Raw genomic sequence first — 22,396 nt, forward strand, 5'->3', positions numbered from 1 at the left:
AGGATGGAAGATCAAAGCCGAAAGATATCCGAAAACAAGTATTTGTCGGCCTGTTTATGTCTACTTAAATGCTGGAGTCTACCAGTCTGGATTTTTGCTGCTTATCCATAAAGCTCCAAAGTTTTTGGTCTTGCATAATTTGCATAAACTATGTAATCATTACTCTAATGTTTACTCCCAAATCTTATTGAATTATTGTATTACATGCTTACTTTTAAGAGTTGTAGACCTTATCAAGCAAATGTGTTTGAAAATAAACGCGCATGTTGCATGCAAATTAATCGCTAATCACAGGCATTATTAATTATGGGGGGTGAACATCAAAATCCATGTTGATACCTCTAATTCAGGGCCATAAACGTCGTGGAATGTGGCTTCTCTGCAATAAAATGCTTATAAATAGAATCGATCCAAGTGTTGTAAATGGCCAAGATACAAAAATAGTTGGCCAGGAGAAACTTCTACCAAGCTTAGCTCATCGCATTGCGATTCCTTGGCTCGAAGTGAACTGTGCTGATATTGTTTAAAATGCGGCACGTAGCCGAAGGAGAGTGGCCAAGAGAAAGAGAAACAGCCGAAAGCACATTCGTGGCTACACTCGCCGAAACTGGAGCTGATAACCAAATTCATTGATCTGACTTTAGGACCAAGAGCAAGAAATTATTAACAACAACTGCGAGTATAGTGTTTTATAGCTTGAAAGTAAAATCTGCTAATTTTACCCTACATTGGGTACATTTCTGTGAGTGTACGCAAACAGATACAGATACAGATACAGTGCATGCTCGGATACAGATACAGACGGCCTGCAGACGCTAGACGGCGGTAAATGTGTCTCCGTTTCTTGAAATGAAAACATTTCACAATCCCGGATACGCATTGGAATGTTGGTGGCACTAACCGGGAAAGTTTTGCGGGCGAGGAGAGGGGCATGGGGTTTTGGCCATAAAGCCTCGCTCTGCACTCCACACAGATACAGATACAGCTACAGATACAGATGTAGCTGCAGCCACGAGCACAGATACAGATACAGATACATGCACATCTGTGGGCCAAGAGAAAAGAGCCGCAATTGCTGCAATAGAAAAACACAAAAAGAGAAAAATCACCGGCGGCTCTGCTAATGCACTTTCCATTGTACTCTTGGCCAAGTGATGTGGGTTGGGCTTTGATTTGGATTTGGGTTGCATTGGATTGGGTTGGTTTTTCGGGTGGCCTTCACTTGGCCACGTTTCACGTTTCCATTTGGTTCGTTTTCCGCCTCGAATTTCCCACGGAGATTATATCACAGCGCGGCAAAGGAAACGCGGTCAACAGATCCTGATTTGCATTGTTGCGGAAACTTGCAGGAAATTGCTCGCAGAGAGAGTTTCCCAATCGCAATTGATGTTATAAAGACGGGAGCGTATTATTGTAGGGCTGTTATTGCTATCACCTTGCTTTGGTAATTAGAGTAACGAGTCCAAAAAAACAATAATTAGAAACCCAGCTGAATAGGAGCAATTAAAAAGGGTGTAAGACGCAAACAAACATTGTTAATGATCGGGATGTGCTGGCTTAGCGACGCACAAGGAACCCCTGTGAAAATCCTGTAAGTTCAGAATAAATTTCAAAAGAACGGCGCTACTTGAAGTTCGTTTCTCGCATCGAAGTGCGTGTACGATCACGTTTGTATCACAGATGTATCTCGTGTCCTTTGGCTTCATCCCAATCCTGCTGCAACCACCGCACCGCAGCACAGCCCTCGTGGCTCATATTTTTCCCATTTTCGCAACAATAAACATGCCCCGAGGGCAGGCAGCCAACAGACAACTAATTAAATTTTCTATGGTATGAATGCGCTTTTGTCGCATTAACCCCGTTCCGTTCCCTTCCAAAAAACGGATTCGAGATCCCCGGGCAGAAGCAGTCTTATTAAGTTGCCATTACCTTGGCCATCCAAGATTCAAGATCCAAGATCCGAGATCCAGGTAGGAAGTAGGGCGATCTATTCATATTCATAAGCGCCCATTGCCACCGCCATCAATAGCTCGTAAAAGTGTGTGAAACCGGAGGGTGCCCAAAGCACCCCGATCTCCCATTTCCGATCCCCGATTCCCGATCCCCGATTCCCAATCCACGATTCCGTTCAGGGTGGTTGCCCCTGTTTCTTGACTATATCTTACCCGCCACAGCCAGCAGCACACGTGTTCATCATTTGTTGCCTGTTGCTAGGCCGAGAGATACCCTAAATACCCACCCCACTGCCGTGGCAGCCCCTGCCCCCCACCCTCCTGTCCCCCTTGTCCCAAACTTCCCCCACCCCACCAAGCCGTAACCCCTCTAAGCCTTTGTGGTAGTTTTGCCAAAAAAAAGCAACGAAATGAGATCACTGACAACTGGAAAGTCGAGAACTTGCGTAAAACTCTGCCCAGTCGTGTCGTAGTTGTTGTTGTTGTGGGCATTGTTGCTCTGTTGATCATTGTTGTTATTATTATTATTCTTGTTGTAGTTGTACTCGTTGTCGTAGTTGTAGTTGTTGTCGTTGTTGCTTCCCAGTGTCTCCTGTTGGTGAGAAACTTTTGCCGAAACGCCGCACATGCGCGTGTACTCCACTTACTCAAAACGACCGCGAATCGTACTCGCACTCAAATTCAAGTCCAGAATCGGGCTCTTCACTCGAGAATTGTAGATAGTACTTTTATACAAAAGTATACAAACAGGGGGATTGCAATCACAGTAGATAATTGGAGATATATTTCAACAACACAACATTAAACCTAGGTATTTAGTTGGTTCCTTTCTTTTAAGTTCTAATATAGCTTTAATCATAACAAGGATTACCATATCCTTAAGTTCATAAGCTTAGTTATCAGAGTAAAGTGAGAAAGAAAAGTGGTCACATTTTCTTTCAGTGCCTTGTCGCCGATTCCAAGTACTCCAAAAGTCCACCCAGCTAGCAAAGAATTCAAGTGTGATGAATTTATGTGTGTAAGTCGCGACTTCGGATCGCGCATAGAAAAGTTTTAGATAATTGGCTAATTGTATGTTCATGTGCGTTTTGAATTTCATTTTCCATATCTTCAATTTAGGAATTGAAAAACTTTCAGCCGGGCCATGCGGGTTCTGCCAGGCGAAAAACCGAAAACCGAAAAACGCCATGAAATATGTACTATGTATAAATTGCTTAATTTGTGATAAGCATTTATGGTGGCCCAGGCGATCCCAGTGCCAAGTCGCTCTTCGTCGGCTCAGGGCCATGTGAAAAGTGCAGCACTTTCACTATTTCCCCCCCATTTTCCCAGTTCATTTTTCGAACCGAGATCAAATTGAAGTGCCAGAGGCCGGGTTTATCTGGGGTGGGCTCTTCTCGGGGAACTGAGAACATCGTACAAAGATGATTATCGGGCACAAACAATAATGCGGAAAATTGGTTTTATTAAGATGGATAACCGAAATTTACCATAAGTACAAGCAAACTTTATGGAGTGGAAAGTAATAAAAGTAAAGTAACATTATGATTTGAGCTTCTAAATACACATTAAGCGGAGACTTGGCAATTACTTAAATTTGAACATATTAGCTCCGAATATAAATGTTTTGTATGCCATTTGTACTTAGTGTGTTTTGTTTATCTGCGCCAGGGCTCGAGCTACTTGGCTCCCTGTGGAGCGTTCTAAAGTCCGCAATCTGGCGATCGCTCGCCCAAGAAGACGGACATAGCTTACGGGCCAGACCCCCCGAAAACCTTAACCCCACCAGCAATCCGACTCTCGGACCGCACTGATAATGCCGATGCCATAACCATAGCGTACCACAATGTTCCCCTCCTAATGTCATATGTACGATCGGATTGGGAGCTCGCTTCTATGTACAATGTAGACCAGACCGCAGCACACTATGTACAGATACTTATGTATGTACATATGTACACTGCTTTAGGATCGACCACTTCCACTTGGAGACTTGTCCGCTCTGTCTTTCTCTTTCTCCTTCTCCTTCTCTTTCCATTTCCAATTCCGTTTCAGTTTCAGTTGCTGTTGCTGTTGCTGTTTCTGTGGCTGCGACTGTGACTGTGCAAATTATTGTCGCTCACATAAAAAATATTGCAGGCCAGCGCCATTCAGAGGCGAGCAATGACGGAAGTTCAACTAACTCATTTCCGGTTATGTGTCGGCCGGATCCTCAATTGTCAGTGTGTGTGTGCGTGTGTGTGTGTGCCCGAGAATCTGAATATTTATATATATGTATGCAGATGTACATGCGGTAAGCATGGTCTTGTGGTATGTACATAAGACGTCTGCCTTATCGTATCGAGTGAGCTTTCCCGCCTTCGAGAATCGATTCGTTTCAAGATGATTATGTAGATTATTGTGACCAAAACTGTTTTTTAGGGTCTGTTTTAATTTGGGGACACTTGTGCTAGAATTTCTTAGGGATACAGTACCCATAATCAGTAAGCCGATTTATTGACTCAGATAGAACCAGTCAAATACCAATTGTCGACAATCCAAAAACCATAAGATAAAGCCAATCAGAGTGCTGGTCAAATGCCAATCTAGGTTAAAGCTCCAAAGCTTTCGATCCATTCATGCATTCCATTCATTCAGAACCGCCAGCAGACGCATTTCATTGAGAGACTCGTCGCTGCGCAAATACATTCTCAATTAAGTTGTAAACATTCTGAGGTCTTTTCCATTGCGTATTGAGCACATGCACTTCCGCTTATCATTAAAGATTTGATCAGAATTTGGGTCACCAAAAAGCTGGCTGCACTGCGATTCTAGTTTAGTACTTAAGCTTTTTGTTATCAACCGTCGAGTTCTCAAGTGAAAAATGTGTTACATTTAAATTTAAATCTTTGCCGTTAATCAGTCATGTAAAATTACAATTTATCTACATGTAAGTTTACAGAAGCAGGTGGCGGTGATGCCAGATCTGATAAAAAAATCTAGTTGGGACAGAATGCGTTATATTGCATTGTGACTTTTGTGTTATTTTGTCTATCCACTTTTGTTTTCCGCCTTAATTACGATTCCGAATTTAGTCTGCATTACCATGTAAAGTTCCAGCTTGTTTTCGATAGTTTACCACTTGTATAAGCTTCAACAGAATGTTGTTAAAATTCAAACACCGATATGAGCGCAATTTAGACATTAAAATGTGTATATCGATAGGCAGCAAAGAAAGTTATCGAGGCCGGGCCAGACCGCTGAAAAGTCGGCGGATGTGGCAGCGCCGCACGAGCCACGTCGCGTGGCAACGCCACGACTTTGTTTACTTTTATTCGGAGAGCGCAGTGAAGAGCACCTGGAAATTGCATAAATGGGCAGGGAATCGGAGGTCAACGGTCAGCGGCGATAAGGATGCACTTCGAGGTGACCTCGGCAGTCCGGCGACCAAGTCAGCCAGCAGTTAGCAGTTGAATTCAAGTGACAGTCAACCGCACCAACCCAACGAGACTGATAAGAAGTGCGCGTTGCGTTCGGAGAACGGAGAACAAGTTAAAGTTAAATAGGCGCCGTGGAGAGGCAGCGGTTCAGTTGGCCAGCGACCGCAGATCAAAACAGACGTACGACAACACAGATGAATGAGGAAGAGTGCACGAAACGGGTTAGCAAGCGATAGCACTCAACGGTCAGCGATCTTTGGCATCTTCATCCACACACCATCTACGCCATCTACATCATCTGCAATCTCGTCGGAGATCAGAGGCGTTTTTAGGCATCGGAATCGTTTCAAGGGCACGTCTCTAGACGCCAGAGCCAATCTGATTCACTGAGCGGGGCTTCTCTACCATAATCACCTGTAAACAGGTGAGTTACCCGTTTTTCGCCAGGCAGACGGCTGTTTCGCACGCCTGCCGACCGATTTTGGTGACGTCAATGAGAACTCATCCAACTCGCGTTACTCGTGTGGCCTAATTTCGTGTGTTTTCCCGTTTCGCCACTTAGGATGGCCCCACCCACGGTACTGGTCACCGGAGGAGCCGGCTACATTGGCTCCCACACGGTTCTGGAGATGCTCAACGCGGGCTACAACGTCATCTGCGTGGACAACCTGTGCAACGCCTACAGCAGCGGTGCCAAGCTGCCGGAGGCGCTCAGCCGGGTGCAGGAGATCACCGGCAAGAAGGTCAACTTCTATAGGGTGGACATCACGGACAGGGAGCAAGTGCGCTCCGTCTTCCAGGAGGTGAGCACATATGTACAGATGTTTAGCTGGCACGTCAGCAGTTCGTAGGTTCTGGGCTAAATGTGCCAACTGGATACCATTCAATCAAGCTTATCTGGCATGCGCGCTATCAGCTTTTCTCTCGTTCGCGCTCGTTTGTTGTTTGCTCAAGTGGTGGGGCACTTCCGACGAACCGCCGCGCTGATCGACCCTGAATGAAAGACCCACATGGCGAGGTCGCATTCGAGTTGGTGCGCTGGCATCCACATCCACATCCATAGCAGCTCCCGGGCACGTACACTGCACTCCAGATTGTAGGCAGTCCAGAGTGCAGTGTTTACATCGACTGATAACCAAGACAATTCGCCAACTCGAGCAGGTTTTCACGCATTCTTGAGATGCTCAATGAATGGTGGGTTTTCGTTAACCATCGTCGTTTGTTTAAACATGATAAACATTATTAAAATGCACGTTGTTGCCCGAATAGCCATGAAATATCTTAGTTTCTTAACCCAAACTTTAGGTTGATACTTGAATGTTTTTCATATTTCTATTCAACTCTAAATGGTCATAGCTTTGTGCTTACGCGTACTGATTACTGAGTAGTATAAGCAATATTTGTTTTCTACTGAATTCTACCTAATCAGCACTATCACAGCTATTTATAAATCGCTTAATTGTTATTAAATCACCTTGAAATCAACGTTATATTATTTAAACAATATGAAATTGTACACTACGTATAAAAGTTGTGATTAGGGGAGATTAGAGATAATTATTGCACATATATGGATTTTCCAAACTAATAAGTATATTGCTATCCCTTTCAGCACAAAATCGACATGGTGGCCCACTTTGCCGCCCTGAAGGCCGTGGGCGAGTCCTGCCGCATCCCACTGCAGTACTACCACAACAACATGACCGGCACCAATGTCCTGCTGGAGGCGATGGCCGACAACAATGTGTTCAAGTTCGTGTACAGCTCCAGCGCCACCGTCTACGGCGAACCCAAGTTCCTGCCCGTGACCGAGGAGCATCCCACGGGCAACTGCACATCGCCCTACGGCAAGACCAAATACTTCACCGAGGAGATTCTCAAGGATCTCTGCAAGTCAGACAAGGTATATTCTCATTTCCGGATGACCATAAGTTCGCTACTAAAGATATCGCTCTTTCAGCGCTGGGCCGTGGTTTCGCTGCGCTACTTCAACCCGGTGGGTGCCCACATCAGCGGGCGGATTGGGGAGGATCCGAACGGCGAGCCCAACAACCTGATGCCCTACATCGCCCAGGTGGCCGTGGGTCGACGTCCCAGCCTGAGTGTCTACGGCAGCGACTTTCCCACGCACGACGGCACCGGGGTGCGCGATTACATCCACATCGTGGACCTGGCCGAGGGTCACGTGAAGGCGCTGGACAAGCTGCGCAACATCGCGGAGACGGGCTTCTTCGCCTACAATCTGGGCACCGGCGTGGGCTACTCAGTGCTGGACATGGTGAAGGCGTTCGAGAAGGCCTCCGGCAAGAAGGTCAACTACACACTGGTGGACCGACGGTCCGGAGATGTGGCCACTTGCTATGCGGACGCCACGTTGGCGGATCAGAAGCTGGGCTGGAAGGCCGAGCGCGGCATCGACAAGATGTGCGAGGACACGTGGCGCTGGCAGAGCCAAAACCCCAACGGGTATGCCAACAAGTAGAGCTGCTAGCTGCTGTCTTGCCTCTTTTCTGCCGTTCCGCAAGTTCCTGAGTTACTACACCTGACGATGGCTCAGGTAGCAATTTCTATTTGCCTCTAGTTGTGTATATTTCTTTCCAAATTTCGTGTAGTATTCGCCCATTTCGATGTGTGCAAGTGTGCGTATGTATGTAATCCAAAGTACTTTGTAATTAAAAAGGCTTTTCGCTGTTGTCATGTAATTTGCTGCTCATTTACGCGTTCGCTGACCGCTGGCATCATTGACGCGTACCAATTGGCGCAATCGCGTAATTAAGGTCGTACACAAGGTGGCACTGGCGGTTTTCACTTGGCAGTAGCATAGGTAAAATATGTGCCTGAGTAAACACACAGGTGCACAATTAGTCAGATCTCAATCAATACATCCCATTAAGTGCACTAAAATTACAAGAAGACATCTAGCTCGCACATTTATTTAGCAAACATTTATTCAAATGCAATATAACATTAAAAACTCAATTTAAACTTAAGTGATGCGCTTTCCTCGCACTTATGTATCTGCACAGTTAAAGTCATTTATCACAAGTATGTACTATGAATGTATGTTCGTTTCAACAACTCTGCGTTCGTCTGCTGCTTCAGTTTGGTTTTGGAATGGTCTGCACGTATAAAAGTACAAAATTGTTTATACTCGAGTCGGTTGTTGTTGTTGTTGTTCTGGGATTGTTTGTTTATATCGGTATTTGGCAATCTGTTTTATGCTCAGGAGCTTGGCGATTCGTTCATCAAGTGATAGATTGTGGATTGGAGAGGCAAAGAAATGCGAAATCGAATTCAACAAGAAGCATTACTAGGTGGTGCTACGTTTACGGGTGGCTACATGTGTGCGCGATATGCATGCGTAATGAATATATGTATAATGGTATGGTATAATATGGTTGGTATATCTAAGTATTCGCATAGGTTGCAGGAGGCAAAGAGATCCTTGGCCCCGAGGGGCGCTGGAGGGGATAGTTTAAATGCCGCTTAAATACTGCTGTAGTCCGTGGAGACCCCGCTCCGAGCACCACTTATGTGGAGGTCACGCCCTTGCGGGCCACCAGCATGTTGAGTATCGGGTTTTTCCGGATGTAGCTCACGGCCTTTTTGTGGGTGACCATGGTGAAGTCGTAGCCGTTGCACTGCAGGATCTTGTCGTGGATCCGCAGGCCTGCGCGGGCGGCGGGACTGCCCTCGTGCACCTCCGTCACATAGATGCCCTGTTTTCGAATGGGAAAGATGTTGTAACATTGTGAACTGAAGCAAGCGGAGCTTAAACCAAATTCTTGCACTTTTAAGGATAGCCATCAGATTCCCTTTTATGCATAGAATTAGGTTCTAAGATGGTAGTGGCCCAAGTTGCTCACATAATCCGTGTATCCTTGCGGGCTCTTCTTGTAGTCCTGGTCGATGCCCCCGCCGATCTTGAAGCCGCACTTGAGGATCTCGCGTCCCTCCTGGTCGTAGTCCTTCTCCTTGTGCAGCGTGATGGGTATCTGTGGGAATTGTGAGTCACATTTCATCTATTGCTCGTTGAGTTTGAAAGTTGCTTGTTTTTTTTGTTGTTTTGTTCTCTCCAGCGACCCAATTTCACCTATACACACGCAGGCGAGTGTGCGTGTGAGCCAGGTTTAGTTCAATCGCCACTTACGCTCAAACACTCCATCGCCGTGCCGGCCTGGTGCTGGAATGCCATTTTCGCCATGTCTGCCGATGTTTTGACTAACTTTAATTTGCTAGATTAGCTAAACTTTAATTTTCCGCTGCTAAATTCGTCTTCAAATTGTCGCCCACAACAAACTCTGCTTCTTCCTCGCAATCATTTATCGATGGCCGAAAATCGATAGGTCGCAGCAGTGATGCGATTACTGCCTTGCGATTGCCGCTAATTTTTAAATTTATAAATTGCTTTTTGGCAATGTTTCTTAGTTTTATTTATACGTTATTACATGTCTAGAATCTGTAAGCCTATGAGCGCCGCATGGCCAGCATGGTGTTGATCTCCCAGATGATGATGCGCGTCCGGTCGATGATCTCGCGCAGCTGCCTGTTCTTCAGCTTGACGGTTTCGATGAGCTCGTGGTTCTCCTGCAGCACCTTTCGGTACTCATCGCACTGCGAGGGCTCGATTCTCGGTTCCGGCTCATCGCGGTAGGGAATCAGACTCTCGGCGCTCATGTAATCCATGCCGGCGTCGTTGCACTTCTCGTAGATGATGCGCACCCGCTTGAAGAGCAGCCGGATGGTGCGGAAGTACTCCTGCACCTTCTTCTCCGTGTTGTTGTCCCTGTGCGAGGTGGGCTGAATGTTCTTGAGGGAGGCGAAGACCTCCTGGAAGCGCGAGGCGATGTCCTGCACGGTCTCCTGGCCGAGACGGGACAGCTGCACAATGTTGATCTCCTTGTGTGGATTTTGCTGCGAGATGGCCAGCATGTTGTTGTTGCCCCCGGCTCCACCAGGCGGAACTCCTGCACCCGGATTGAGTTGCTGCTGCTGTTGGGGCATGTTCTGCTGTGGCATGTTTTGTTGGGGTTGCTGTTGCTGCTGCTGCTGGGGAACCACGCCTCCTCCGCCCATTCCCAAGCCGCCGGCCATGCCCACACCCGCTCCCACTCCAACGCCCACTCCTTGCTGGGGCACCATCATTTGCTGCTGCATCATCTGCTGCTGTTGCTGTTGCTGCATCTGGTGCTGCGGCGACATGCCGGGCATCAGGCCACCAGGACCTCCAGGTCCCTGGGGATTCATCTGCATGCCGCCCGGTCCGCCCATCATGCCCATTTGTTGTTGTTGCTGTTGATGTTGCGGCGACATGTGCATTTGCTGCATGTTGCCGTGCTGCATGCCGAATCCGCCCATGGGCATCATGTTGGGGCCACCGCCTCCTCCGCCGCCGCCTGCAGGTCCCTGATTACCCTGGTTTTGGCCGTACTTCCACATTTCGCAAATTTCTCACAAGATAAACAAAATAACACGCAGAACGATAAGCGATAAACGGCAAATGACACTGTTGTCGATAACTCAAAGCAAAACGTAAGTGCTGGACAACGCCAAAACTGTTTGCTCGCAAGCAGCTGTGTAGGAAAGCAGGGGCGTAGCCGGGGGTTTTAAAAAACCGATCCTATGCTAGTACCTCTTACTGGATTGAATCTGAGTATTTGTACTAAGTTTTTAATCGGGCGAATAATTAAATTAAATTAGTTACTAAATACCGTAAGAAAACCCCTGCAAAATTCAAAAGGAATGCGGCCATGCGAAAACAGAGTTGCCAGACGGGCGCAAAAATATTAGTCAGCTGAGCGGCATTGGTGAAATTCAATTTTAGCTTTTCCATGCATTTAAACGTTTTAAAATGGCCCGCAACGAAGATAATGGTTTTAGTGAATGGGTAAGCTGTTAATAAACTGCTAAAATGGATCAACGAAACCCTCTTTTTCCAGGGTGGCTACTTCGAGGCCAAGAAATCGAAACTGGAGGAGCAGTTCGCCGCCGCCAGCGATCCATTTCGCAAGTCGGACTTGTTCGAAGGCATTTCCATATTTGTGAACGGGCGGACCGACCCTTCGGCGGATGAACTGAAGCGGATCATGATGGTGCACGGCGGCACCTTCCACCACTACGAACGGAGCCATACGACGTACATAATAGCCTCCGTGCTGCCGGACGTCAAGGTCCGGAACATGAATCTGAGCAAGTTCATCGGCGCCAAGTGGGTGGTGGATTGCCTGGCAAAAGGGAAGATAGTGGACTACAAGCCCTATCTGCTGTACACCAACCAGAAGACATCGCAGCCCAAGCTCATCTTCGGGAAGCCCAAGGACAGCAGCGCGAATGAGAGCAAATTGGATGTGGATGTGGAGCCTCCGAAAGCTAAAACGCCAATGGAGGTGGGCTCTTCCAAGGATGAAATGCAATTGGAGCTCGGCGGCATACTCAAGGAGCTGCAGCAGGCTGTGGCCACTTCGCCAGCAAAGGAGACCAGTGTATCAGAGAGCAAGATCACTAACTTATCCGCCACCTCGAGCAACTCGACCACCGCGCGCACAGCCGCAGATCCCAACTTCCTGAGTGAGTTCTACAAGAACTCCCGGCTGCATCACATCGCCACTCTGGGCGCGGGCTTCAAGCAGTACGTCTGCCAGTTGCGCCTGGATCACGGCGACAAAGGATTTCCCAAGAGGGAGACACTGAAGTCCCTCGCAAGAGCCGAGCGACATGGCTCGGAGCGCTATGTGATGCACATCGACATGGACTGTTTCTTTGTGTCCGTGGGCCTGAGAGCCCGTCCCGAGCTCCGTGGGCAGCCGATTGCGGTGACCCACTCGAAGGGAGGCAACGCAGCCACCGATGTGCCGGTGCATCCGCAGGCGGACAGAAAGGCAGAGCTGGAACTCTTTGCCCAGCGCTTCGAGCACCAATTCCACGATGGCGACAAGGCGGAAAAGGTGCGCTCGGGCTTCGAGAAGAAAATGTCGCTCTCGGAGATCGCCTCCTGCAGCTACGAGGCTCGCGAGAAGGGCATCCGCAATGGCATGTTTGTGGGCCAGGCCCTGAAGCTTTGTCCGGAGCTTAAGACGATTCCCTATGACTTCGAGGGCTACAAGGAGGTGGCTTCCACTCTGTACGACACTGTGGCCCAGTACACCTTGAACATCGAGGCCGTGAGCTGCGACGAGATGTTTGTGGAGCTAACCGATCTGGTCGGCGAACTCAATGTTGATGTAATGGCTTTCGTGAGTCATCTCAGGCAGGAGGTGCATACCAAGACGGGATGTCCATGCTCAGCAGGTGTGGCTGGCAACAAGTGAGTAACAAATTACTCTCAAAATTACTATATATTCTATATAACTACTATTACAGGTTGCTGGCACGTATGGCCACCAAGGAGGCCAAGCCGAACGGCCAGTTCTTGTTGGATGCGAAAAAGGACATATTGGCGTATATGGCGCCGATGTCTTTGGAACTACTGCCGGGAGTGGGCAGCAGCATGAGCCACAAGCTCAAGCAGGCGGGACTCCATAATTGCGGAGATGTGCAGAACTCTTCGCTGGAGAAGCTGGAAACGGTGCTGGGCAAGAAGCTCGGGCAGAATTTGTTCCAGAACTGCAAGGGAATCGATGATCGTCCTTTGGCTTATGAGCAGACCCGCAAAACAGTTTCCGCCGAAATGAACTTCGGCATTCGCTTTACCAAAACCGCCGAGTGCGAGCAATTTCTGCGCCAGCTCAGCGAGGAGGTTACAAAGCGTCTGGTTGAGATCAAGCGCAAGGCCAGATCGATTAACCTGAAGATCATGGTGCGTGCCGCGGAAGCGCCAGTCGAAACCTCCAAGTACATGGGCCACGGCGTTTGCGACACCATCAACAAGTCCTCACTGATCAAACATGCCACGGATGATGTCAATGTAATTACCTCGATGGTCCTCAACCTAATGAAGGAAGCCGATCTACCGCCACACGAGTTACGTGGCATTGGCATACACCTCACTAAGCTGGAGGATGCCAGCGAGGTTCGGAAGGAGAACATCATCAAGCAGATGTTCGGCAAGATGTCCGAGATGAAGAAAGGTATTTAATCCGACCAATTTTGTGCACCCAATTTATTATTATATAACTCTACTTGTAGATAAACCTGTAACCCAAGGAGCAGTTGGCGAAAAGTCCATAAGCGATGATAAAGGTATTCAAGCCGAAGATTGGTTAACTTTCCAGCATATGTAAGACCTTTATATCTATCTGCAGCCAACAAACCAGCAGTGGTTGAAGCTAAACCTAAGCCCCGAGAGCCCAGGAATGTGATGAGTATGCTCACGGCAGCAGCGGTGAGCAGGAAACGTGACCAGCTGAACGAAGAGAACCCAAAGCCGACAACTCGGGTAGTACCGCCTCCTGAACCACAGCTGGATGAGGATGTCTTGGCACAGCTGCCGGAGGATATACGCCTCGAGGTGCTGGCCCATAGGGAGGAGTACCTGTCCATAGCCGAGTGCGATGGAAAGGTTAGGAAACCGGCTCCTCCACGTTATCCTACTCTCAACTCACCGCCCTTATCAAAACCCCATCGCTCACCCACCGTGAGCCCGCTAAACGCCAGCGATCTTAAGCCATCTACTTCCCGTGCGGCTGTGGCTAGAATGCAAAAGCGTACGGACCGCAAGGAGCAGAAGCAGGAGCAGGTTATCCGATCGGATCAGATAGTGGCCGACTACATTGAGGATTTGCCCAAGTTCGTGCATCCCAATATCCTTAAGATCATCGCAAAGCCCAAGGAGGTGCCGAAGGTGCCCGAGCTGCTGATGGGCGCCAACTACAAGGACTTGCTGAACGAATGGGTCAGTCGCGAGGAGGTGCCCAAGCCGACGGACGTGGATCTCATTCACCAGCAGGTCTCCCATATGATTGGCAGCGACCAACTGAACCACATGTACGATGTGATGAAGTACTTGTGCCGGTAAGGAGTTTGATCTAAACCTTTGCAGTTTCTCCACAAATTTAGCTACCTTTGTTTTGCAGCATCATCAATGCGAAGCGCAGCAGCTCCTGCTGCTGGCACCTGGCCTACAAGCACATTGAGGAGAATATCCAGAGCCAAATGTTCGAGACAGAGGGCTACAATCTGCTCTTCATTGAGAACATTCGCTGCATGAAGTGCACTTAGTGACCTGAACATAAGAGTAATTTTATGCATAAGTTATTTTAGCGCCATTAATTCGAGCCAAAAAGAAGCCATTCTGATAGAGGATTCAATCCAGAATACACAACTGACTTGTTGATCTCTGGTTATCATTTTTAATAAATGTTACACACATCAAATACCTTTCCAGTTCCTATTACTGCCTAAATATAGATCTAAAGCCCGCTGCCTGCGATTCATCTGCAACTCCGGGCACAGGTAGCAATTAATGTGGCAAGTGCGGCAAATGGGCAAATGAAGTGGGGCTGTGGCCGCTGCGACGATGGCGTTGATAACTTCATACGCAAAGGGCAGAGCCCCGCCACTAACTGAACCACTGAGCCACCGCCGGGTGGCTCTTTCCCACCGAGGAGCGGTCACTCAAGACAAATAGGAGAGGCGGGCACAACACCTGGCGGAACTGGCAAGTCATAATTTGCACTTTAATGAAAGCGGCATCGACGACTCGAACAGGTTAGTGTTGAACAGTTCTCTAAAGTCACTGCAGTTAATCGCTGCGACGGCTGTAATATGTAATTGATTCGCATGCGGCGTGCCTACACTCGCAGAAAAGCGCATTAGGTTGCTTAAAACAATGCATTTAATGTGGAATTTTTGCGAAAATATGCAGTTTATATTCTGCAGTGCCAATGTTATATTAGAGTTTTTAGATTATTCGTAAATCTTAGTGCTAGGTTTGGTTTTGTTTCATGTGTTCTCGGTTCTTTCTGAACAGCCAGCGATCACCTGCCCCAATCCAAGCCCATCCCAACCCATCTCATCCCATCCGCAGCCGCAGCCGCATGACAACCACAACAATTAGAGTGCTCCTGCCAGGAAGCCAGAGGTGGGAAAACCCAGGAAGATGCCTCTTTTCAGAATCTATATGGTTAGAGCTGATCAATGAGCTCTATAAACTATAGACTATACAGGAAATAATAAGTACTGAATTTCATTCAACATTATTAAACTTCAGTAGAAGATCATATAATATTTTAGCATATTTTCGTTTTGCATTAATCAACGCCGTTTTATTATTATTTTCACTATCTGTTTCCAGAGTAGTTTAGCTAAGTGATTTTTTATTCGGCATGCAATTCTCACCACTATGTGTCCATCACTGAAGGCCACCCCCCTTTGGCTGGCAGCTGGAGCTCGAGATGGAGCAGATGTTGCCCGGTAATTAAAAATAGTCAAGCTGCATTTCAGGCTCAGCATCCGGTGGCCATGTGGCTGGTGTCTCTGTGGGTTGGCTTTGGATGCGATGGGATGGGATGGGTTGGGTTAGGTTGGGGATGAGATGAAATGGGCTGCACCCGGCACTCGGGATTTACATGAGCTACGCTTTGTCTGATTTAATTATGTGCGCAAAAGGCGTCGTTGTTTCATAAATTTTATGCATCCTGTCGTCGCGGAACTCGGTAGCAGCAACATGCAGCCTCATGCAGCAGCAGCCGCAGCAAGTTGCCCCACGATGTGGTCGAGTTATCTCGAGTTGGCCCCGTCCAGATGCAAATGTTGTCAAGTCTTGATAGACTTGTTGGCTGCCGACGCGATTTGTCAACGACTCCGCGGCGGCTGGTTTGGATTGGTTTTGGTTTGGAGTGGAGTAAAGTGGTCAGGTGAGGTGCTCAGATTGTAGGGAGTGCTGAGTTGTCTTTACACGGGTTATTCCCGTGTTATTCCCATGTACATTTCATAATAGACAGCCATACTTTATAGCCCTGCTTATTGTGACCGAAAAGCTAAGGAAGTGGGCGCGGTCACCACACATTGTAAACATAAATACGATAGATTTGAGTAAAGTGACTTGACAGCTAGCTAGAAAAACTGCAGTTTACTTTGTAAGTTTCAGCAGATGGACAAATGTCGGTGCAGTGATGGGTGAGTGTGGGCAGTCGCTAGCAACAGGCGGCCAAGTCGGAGTCCCAGCGTGCTGCTAGGTTTATTCCCACGCTCGTGCAGTCAGTTAAACAACCCATACAACCAAACAAGCTAACAACAGTAGCTGCCGGAGCAGCTGGAAACTGTCAGCATTATCGGACGTGACTATGCGACAAGATCCCTGCCAGAGCTTTGCTATATGCTATATGCTATATGGCTTGAGCCCTATGTGCCATGTGAGTGTGTATGCTGGGTCCCCCGAGGATTCGAGGCTCAGATGCTGATAGAGCCCGAGGTTGCTGCGGTTTCGGCTGCTACCAAATAAGTAGCGGCAGACGATTCGCATTTGGCCGCAGCCGCAGCCGCAGCCGCCAAAGTTGCAGCTGAGGTTGAGCTCGGCATAGACATAGAGGTCTATGCAAAACTTCTAGCCAATTAACTTGGCCGGCGGCAGAGGAGAGCCGTGGAAACGGAGACCCAAGTTCGTTCCTGGTGCTGTGCCTTATGATTAGAATCGTCGACAGCAGGCCGCCAAACGGGCACTGCGGCAACATCAGCAACAGCCGCAGCAACAGCAACTGCTGCAGTAACTGCAACTGCAACAGCAGCAAGCAACCAAAGCTAATGAACCATGTTGCCGCTGATGAACCCAAACTGATTAATGATGCCTGGCCGGGATGGGCAGCGGTGGAGTGGGGCAGCAGTGGCCACCGCAACTGCAGAATCCAATGGGGTTGCACTCCCGAGACCCCGGCCAAATCCCCGAGGCACGGCTAACAACTTAACTAGTTCAGTGGCGGGCTAAGGGTTACCAATAAAAGCACTGCGAGAAACGTTATTATTATCTATAGTGCTCTTTATATATACAGTTTAAAGAGTTTCAAGCTTTATCTCGGGAGTGGAGTTTTGGGTCATCGCTTTTTCTTAACGTGCAGGCGTAGATGTCCAGTTAATTTTCGGCCATCTGAGTAAGGAGCTGACAAAAGCTGGCGAAGGTGAAGGCAAAGGCGATGGCGATGCCCAATGGCCGTGGCCGAAACAAAGGCCGCGCAGGCGCACCTGAGAATGTTGATAGCCCCATGGATGCCAGCCGACGGAGTGGGAGTGGTGGCGAGATGGCTAGGAAGGGGAAGAAGCGGGAGGAGAACCCGCTCGAGTCCAAGTGCAAGTCGTTTTTTATGCCACTCAAGCGGCGACAACAGGGATTGCAACAAGGGTCTCGCAGATCCCAGCTGGGAAGTGCTGAGGAGAGAAGGAGAGTAGGGGAGAGCAGGGAGAGGAGTAAACCCGGCCCAAAGCTCGTTTGTGGCCAAGACGGCCCTTTATCACATGCGCACATCATTTACTTGAAAAGGAGACAGGGACGCAGCGCAGAGCAGCAGAGCAGCGCACTTCAGCAATTGCCTTTAAAGTGTTTGCGTCGTGACAAAATCAATGTTGCCCGTCTGTTGCTGCCGTTGCTGCTGCGATCTTGCTGCGGGGATGTTGATGCTGCTGCTGCAGCTGAAGCTCTGACAGCCTCCTCGCGGACAGTGATTCATGGTTTATTAAGCGCATTATGCCGCAGGACACTTTGAAGTTTCAGCGAGTAAGCGAGGAGGAATCGAGGAAGCGCGCAAGTGAGGAGGAGCTGCACGTGTTTCGCGGCCCTTAAAAATGCGGCAATTGTTGCCTGGCCGCTGGCAATGGCAATGGCAATGGCAATGGCTCTTGCTTTGCTCCAACTTTGGCCATGAACACTTGCCTGGATGTTCTATGTGGCTGCCGTTTTGCCATTTAGCCATTTCGCTGCTTGGCTGCTTTGCAGGTCTCCAGTCCCCGGCAATTGATTACTTAACGTGTTTTATGCGTACGGCGAGTTATGTGCCGACTGGCGCGTTAATTTGCCTCCTCGTCTGTGGCCTTGGTCCAAACTAAACGTCCAAACAAATTGCCGCTCGGCAGGCGCTGGCCGTAAATCAGCGCAGCAGTCAAAACACATCAGCAGCATCAATGGCCAATGGAGCAACTGGCCACGCATTTCGATATTGAGCTCTGTGGCAGATTGAGCTTCCCAGGCCAGCAAAGGCTGGGAAATCGCCAGCCCATCCAGCTGCAGACACCCACATGAGGCGAGACCAATTTCAAACGGGGCGGTTCGCAAATCACTTCAAACGATAAGACACTCGATGGAAAAACATAGAGCTGGCGTCGTGAGCATAGCAAAATGCCTCCACAAAAGGCTATCACTTTAATAAAGCAAACTCAAAGAAAAGACCCATAATAAACTGATTAAATTATAAACTTTAATATCTTGCGCTCATATTGCGCAAGGAAATAGCTCAATTCCGAGCTTATGAGCTAATGGCTCAATTTCGGCCGTGTCACGCGACTTTATTCCGCCTGCGAGTCCACACGGCGTATGCGCAACGCTTGCAACGCTCGCATGTGCAAATGGAATTAATTATGCGCCGCGTAAACAAATACAAAACGAATGAAACGGAATGGAATGGCTTTGAATGGAGGGAAATTGAGTGCGAGATGAATTGCCAGCCGGAGATGTTGGCGGGCGATAAGGCATATAAACGCGGCTCTGATTTATGCTCGTGTTGTTGCTGCTGCTGCTGCATGTGTTGCTGTTGTTGTCGGCATTACGTATGCCAAAAATATGCAAATTGGCAATTGGAAGTGTGAACACAGCCAGTGGCAACAGCCCCGCAGCAGCAGCAACATCAGCAACTGCAGCAGTGGCAGCAACTTCCCCCTTGCAATATGCAACACTTACCATAGATGTGTGCACTTGCCATTAGAATGCCGCCGCCGTCGCCGCCAATCGAAGCGTCAGAAATAAATTACAAAATCGTGTAAAGTGCAAACTGGACTCGGACTTGGATGGTGGTTTGCCGATTTCTTGCGCCGCATTTTGTCTTTTGACGTTTCGCCTGGTTCTCTAATCGCCTTTATGGCCACATAAATCTTGCCTCAAAATTGCCGTTGCCCGCCAATGGATTTCCTTTATTTATTTATTTATATGTTTTTCTGCTGATTTTTCGCCTTTTCAATTGAGCTGCAAACTGGTCCACGCTTTGATTTATGCCAGTCCCTCTCAGCGGCGGCCAGATAAAATTCTGCGCGCTTTCACGCATTTTTAATTACGCCCCCTCCCTTCCCCCCTCCCTGCCAATAAATGCAAGTATATCGCATATCGCATATATATATATCCGATCTGCGGCGGGCGATAATGACATGTCGTGTGCAGCCGGCTAAATGTAATTGAATCGCTGTACCGCTCTAGCGATCTATCGCTCCACCTGGGAAATATGCTAAGCACATATGCTCCCCCCCAACCCCCCGCAGTTTCAACAGATGGCAGCTGACAGGTGCAGTGGCTCTCTGCAAATCGCCATCGTCACTCGCAGAGGCAGACTTCAGGCCAGGTCACACTGCCCCCTATATGGCCACATTGCTGTGACATTAATCGCGGCATTACATCAGCTGCATATCAGCGATATACTCGTGTCGCCTTCTAAACGCTTCTGTGCTCCATGCTAATGGCTACACAAATCGTTTAGATATCTCTGAATTCCTAGTTGTGTCAAATGCTGCACTTCCTGTGGGGGATCTCATGTGGCAGCTAACACTCCTGCTGGCGTTGCAATTACGTTTATCCTCCGTCCACCCACAGCGTGCACCTAAATCGCAGAGCGTTCGGCACAATCACTGCGGCATTTAGTCATACCAAACGCTACATAAACTGACAGTCTATTTGTTTTATGTCAGGCAGCAGCGGCCGTTGCCATTTGCTGGACGAGATTGCAGCAGCAGCAGCAGCAGCAGCAACAACTGTTGCCGCTGACACGCCTGCAATTGCGGCGATATGAATCACAGGCCGCGACGGAGAGTCGAGAGTCGGCAGTCGGCATTATCTAGATAAATAATTATTCAACTTAAATCGAAATCGTAATGAATTTTTCGCGGTTCTCCTCTGGTTTTTTTCGCTCGCTTTTTTCGCGGGAGTGTCAAAGTGACGGCAGTTGCATTGTCAGTGGTTCGTTAGCAATATCGCACAGCGGCAACATGTTGCTGCCGCATGTTGCGCCGCTTAATTGGACAGCGATACAAATCGGACTGATCGCACTACGAGGGTCTAAGACCCATGCCCAATCCCAAACCAAATCCCAATCCAAATCGGAGCGGCCACGCCCACCCGAAACACCTGCAACCGTTTACACGACAGCAACAATCCAACAGCAGCAGCAGCAGCAGCAACTGCAGCAGCAACAGCAGCAACATGCGCATGCGCAGCCGCCAAGATGGCAATTTGTCAAATTTCCGCATCGAAATTGGAGCTGAGGCTAAGGCGCAACTTAAAACTAAGGCTCAAAGCCGCGAGCCCGGTGGAAACTGCCCGTCTGAGCTCACTTAACGCCCAGTCGGCGTTGCAATTATCCTTATTAGTTGTGGCATAAAACATCGGTCCCCTTGCCGAAGGGCGTACAGTGGACACCCGATGAGCGCAACCGCCAACTGTCACTAAAAATAGCACAAGAGCAGTAGAAACATCCTGTATATACAAATTATTGCACTTTTAAAGGGAAAAGAATCCTGGCAAACGTTCTTAATTAAGTAGAAATATTTTATATTGGAATTGACTGTCGCATTTATAGTCGCACATCAAGCAAGCTGACCTGTTTGGCCTCCAGTTTGATATCGCATTTTGGCCTCGCCTCTCGCGGCTTTCGATTTTGGGCTAAGCGGCCTCTTAGCGCTTGTTTGCACTGATAAATGCGAGCAGCAACAGCTTTAGGGCCTCAACCTTAAACATCCCCGACAGCCGCGAGATCGGCGGTTAGGCGGGCATACGCCTAATTACACGGCTCGGGTGTTGCGGCTTCCTGGAAGCCAGCGATCCAGCGATCCAGCGATCCAGCGACCCAGCCACTTGGCCAATTTCACACCAATTGGCAGAGTCACGGCGATCTGCTGACCGTCTTTGGTTGCGCTTCAAGTGGATGTTCTTTACACTTTTATGGGCTGGCAGGGGCCCATCATTAGCCAACAGATCCAACCAGATCCACTTGCGGATCCGGCGACATGGTTCTGTATCCTTGCGATGCCATCAATTGGCATCGGTCCTCGGCAATTACGGATCGCGGCTTTCTGCTACTCCAATTTCCTGCGACTTCCTTCGGTTTGCTGGCTTTTGTGCGGCATTTATGGCGCCGCATACGCGGGCAATTAAACAATCGGCAACAACAATGCCTCCGCCGAGTTGGCCAAATTAGGCGCGTTGACCATAGTTGGTCAGCGTCAGCGTCGTCGTCCGTGGAATCGAAGTCGAAACAAGTTGTAAGCGATAAGAACCTGGCCATTGTTGCTGCTGAACACGTTGCTGTTGGCATTGTTGTCGCCGCTTGTTCATTGACTCTGGCTGTAATTATGGACATTATTGTTATTGCTCGTGGCTTACAACGAAATCTACATGTTGCCGCGGCGCCAGCAATTCGAACTGCACTCGATTAGCGATCGGGAAGGCGGTTCCACAAACGGCTACCGAATCTATCCAATTACACCTGGGCAGCAAGGCGATCCAGTGCGCCTTTGTGATCGACACCTGTCCGATGGCGCAATGCTCGCGATTCACTGCCAATTAAACTTGATTAGTAGATGCCTTCTGCAACGGCCTACCCGGCAATCATGTAACTTTTGCTTAACTCCAGGATTTCTTCCTGCCTGTGCACTTCGGTGAATATATGATGCTATAAAAAGTATATCATGTTGTGTGCAAATCGAATATATCTGTTTAGTACGTCATTACCGCACTGCCATAAACCATTACTGATTTGCAGAAATATTTCTCTCGCCGCTGTCAGAGCTGCTTAAACTTATGGTGCAGCCATTTGCGGTTTCGTTGACTGCGTCTAATTAATTTGCCATTGGTGTCCCATTAGCGTAATTGTGTGTCTCCCCTTTGACATTGCTGCCCATGGC

The 22,396-nt window shown here is 48.5% G+C and overlaps 4 protein-coding genes across 4 annotated transcripts; 2 read left to right on the top strand and 2 right to left on the bottom strand.

Moving 5' to 3' along the window:
- Positions 1 to 5,264: 5,264 nt before the first annotated feature.
- On the top strand, positions 5,265 to 8,073 carry LOC6532252 (UDP-glucose 4-epimerase). The gene is made up of 4 exons (XM_002092988.3): positions 5,265 to 5,795; positions 5,934 to 6,174; positions 6,984 to 7,274; positions 7,332 to 8,073. Exons 2-4 carry the CDS (start codon positions 5,935 to 5,937, stop codon positions 7,851 to 7,853), a joined length of 1,053 nt encoding a protein of 350 aa, XP_002093024.1. The 5' UTR covers positions 5,265 to 5,795; position 5,934; the 3' UTR covers positions 7,854 to 8,073.
- Positions 8,074 to 8,301: 228 nt separating this feature from the next.
- Positions 8,302 to 9,696, bottom strand: LOC6532253 (tax1-binding protein 3 homolog). The gene is made up of 3 exons (XM_002092989.4): positions 9,522 to 9,696; positions 9,238 to 9,366; positions 8,302 to 9,090 (listed from the first exon to the last, which is right to left on the bottom strand). Exons 1-3 carry the CDS (start codon positions 9,573 to 9,575, stop codon positions 8,902 to 8,904), a joined length of 372 nt encoding a protein of 123 aa, XP_002093025.1. The 5' UTR covers positions 9,576 to 9,696; the 3' UTR covers positions 8,302 to 8,901.
- A 91-nt stretch (positions 9,697 to 9,787) lies between these two features.
- Positions 9,788 to 10,882, bottom strand: LOC6532254 (mediator of RNA polymerase II transcription subunit 30). The gene has a single exon (XM_002092990.4). The coding sequence runs from the start codon at positions 10,808 to 10,810 to the stop codon at positions 9,839 to 9,841; it is 972 nt and encodes a 323-aa protein (XP_002093026.1). The 5' UTR covers positions 10,811 to 10,882; the 3' UTR covers positions 9,788 to 9,838.
- Positions 10,883 to 11,132: 250 nt separating this feature from the next.
- Positions 11,133 to 14,682, top strand: LOC6532255 (DNA repair protein Rev1). The gene is made up of 6 exons (XM_002092991.4): positions 11,133 to 11,258; positions 11,311 to 12,674; positions 12,731 to 13,437; positions 13,496 to 13,549; positions 13,612 to 14,320; positions 14,383 to 14,682. Exons 1-6 carry the CDS (start codon positions 11,223 to 11,225, stop codon positions 14,525 to 14,527), a joined length of 3,015 nt encoding a protein of 1,004 aa, XP_002093027.1. The 5' UTR covers positions 11,133 to 11,222; the 3' UTR covers positions 14,528 to 14,682.
- The last annotated feature ends 7,714 nt before the right edge of the window (positions 14,683 to 22,396 follow it).

The sequence above is a fragment of the Drosophila yakuba genome, chromosome 3L, assembly GCF_016746365.2.
Source record: "Drosophila yakuba strain Tai18E2 chromosome 3L, Prin_Dyak_Tai18E2_2.1, whole genome shotgun sequence".
Lineage (NCBI taxonomy): Eukaryota > Metazoa > Arthropoda > Insecta > Diptera > Drosophilidae > Drosophila > Drosophila yakuba.

Coding starts and splice junctions, on each gene's coding strand:
- LOC6532255 (XM_002092991.4), top strand. CDS start 11,223: ATGGCCCGCAACGAAGATAATGGTTTTAGTGAATGG. Junction 13,438..13,495: donor GATGTCCGAGATGAAGAAAG/GTATTTAATCCG, acceptor CTCTACTTGTAG/ATAAACCTGTAACCCAAGGA. Junction 13,550..13,611: donor GTCCATAAGCGATGATAAAG/GTATTCAAGCCG, acceptor ATCTATCTGCAG/CCAACAAACCAGCAGTGGTT.
- LOC6532253 (XM_002092989.4), bottom strand. CDS start 9,575: ATGGCGAAAATGGCATTCCAGCACCAGGCCGGCACGGCGATGGAGTGT. Junction 9,367..9,521: donor CGGCGATGGAGTGTTTGAGC/GTAAGTGGCGAT, acceptor CAATTCCCACAG/ATACCCATCACGCTGCACAA. Junction 9,091..9,237: donor CGCAAGGATACACGGATTAT/GTGAGCAACTTG, acceptor ATTCGAAAACAG/GGCATCTATGTGACGGAGGT.
- LOC6532252 (XM_002092988.3), top strand. CDS start 5,935: ATGGCCCCACCCACGGTACTGGTCACCGGAGGAGCCGGCTACATTGGC. Junction 6,175..6,983: donor TGCGCTCCGTCTTCCAGGAG/GTGAGCACATAT, acceptor TATCCCTTTCAG/CACAAAATCGACATGGTGGC. Junction 7,275..7,331: donor ATCTCTGCAAGTCAGACAAG/GTATATTCTCAT, acceptor TCGCTCTTTCAG/CGCTGGGCCGTGGTTTCGCT.
- LOC6532254 (XM_002092990.4), bottom strand. CDS start 10,810: ATGTGGAAGTACGGCCAAAACCAGGGTAATCAGGGACCTGCAGGCGGC.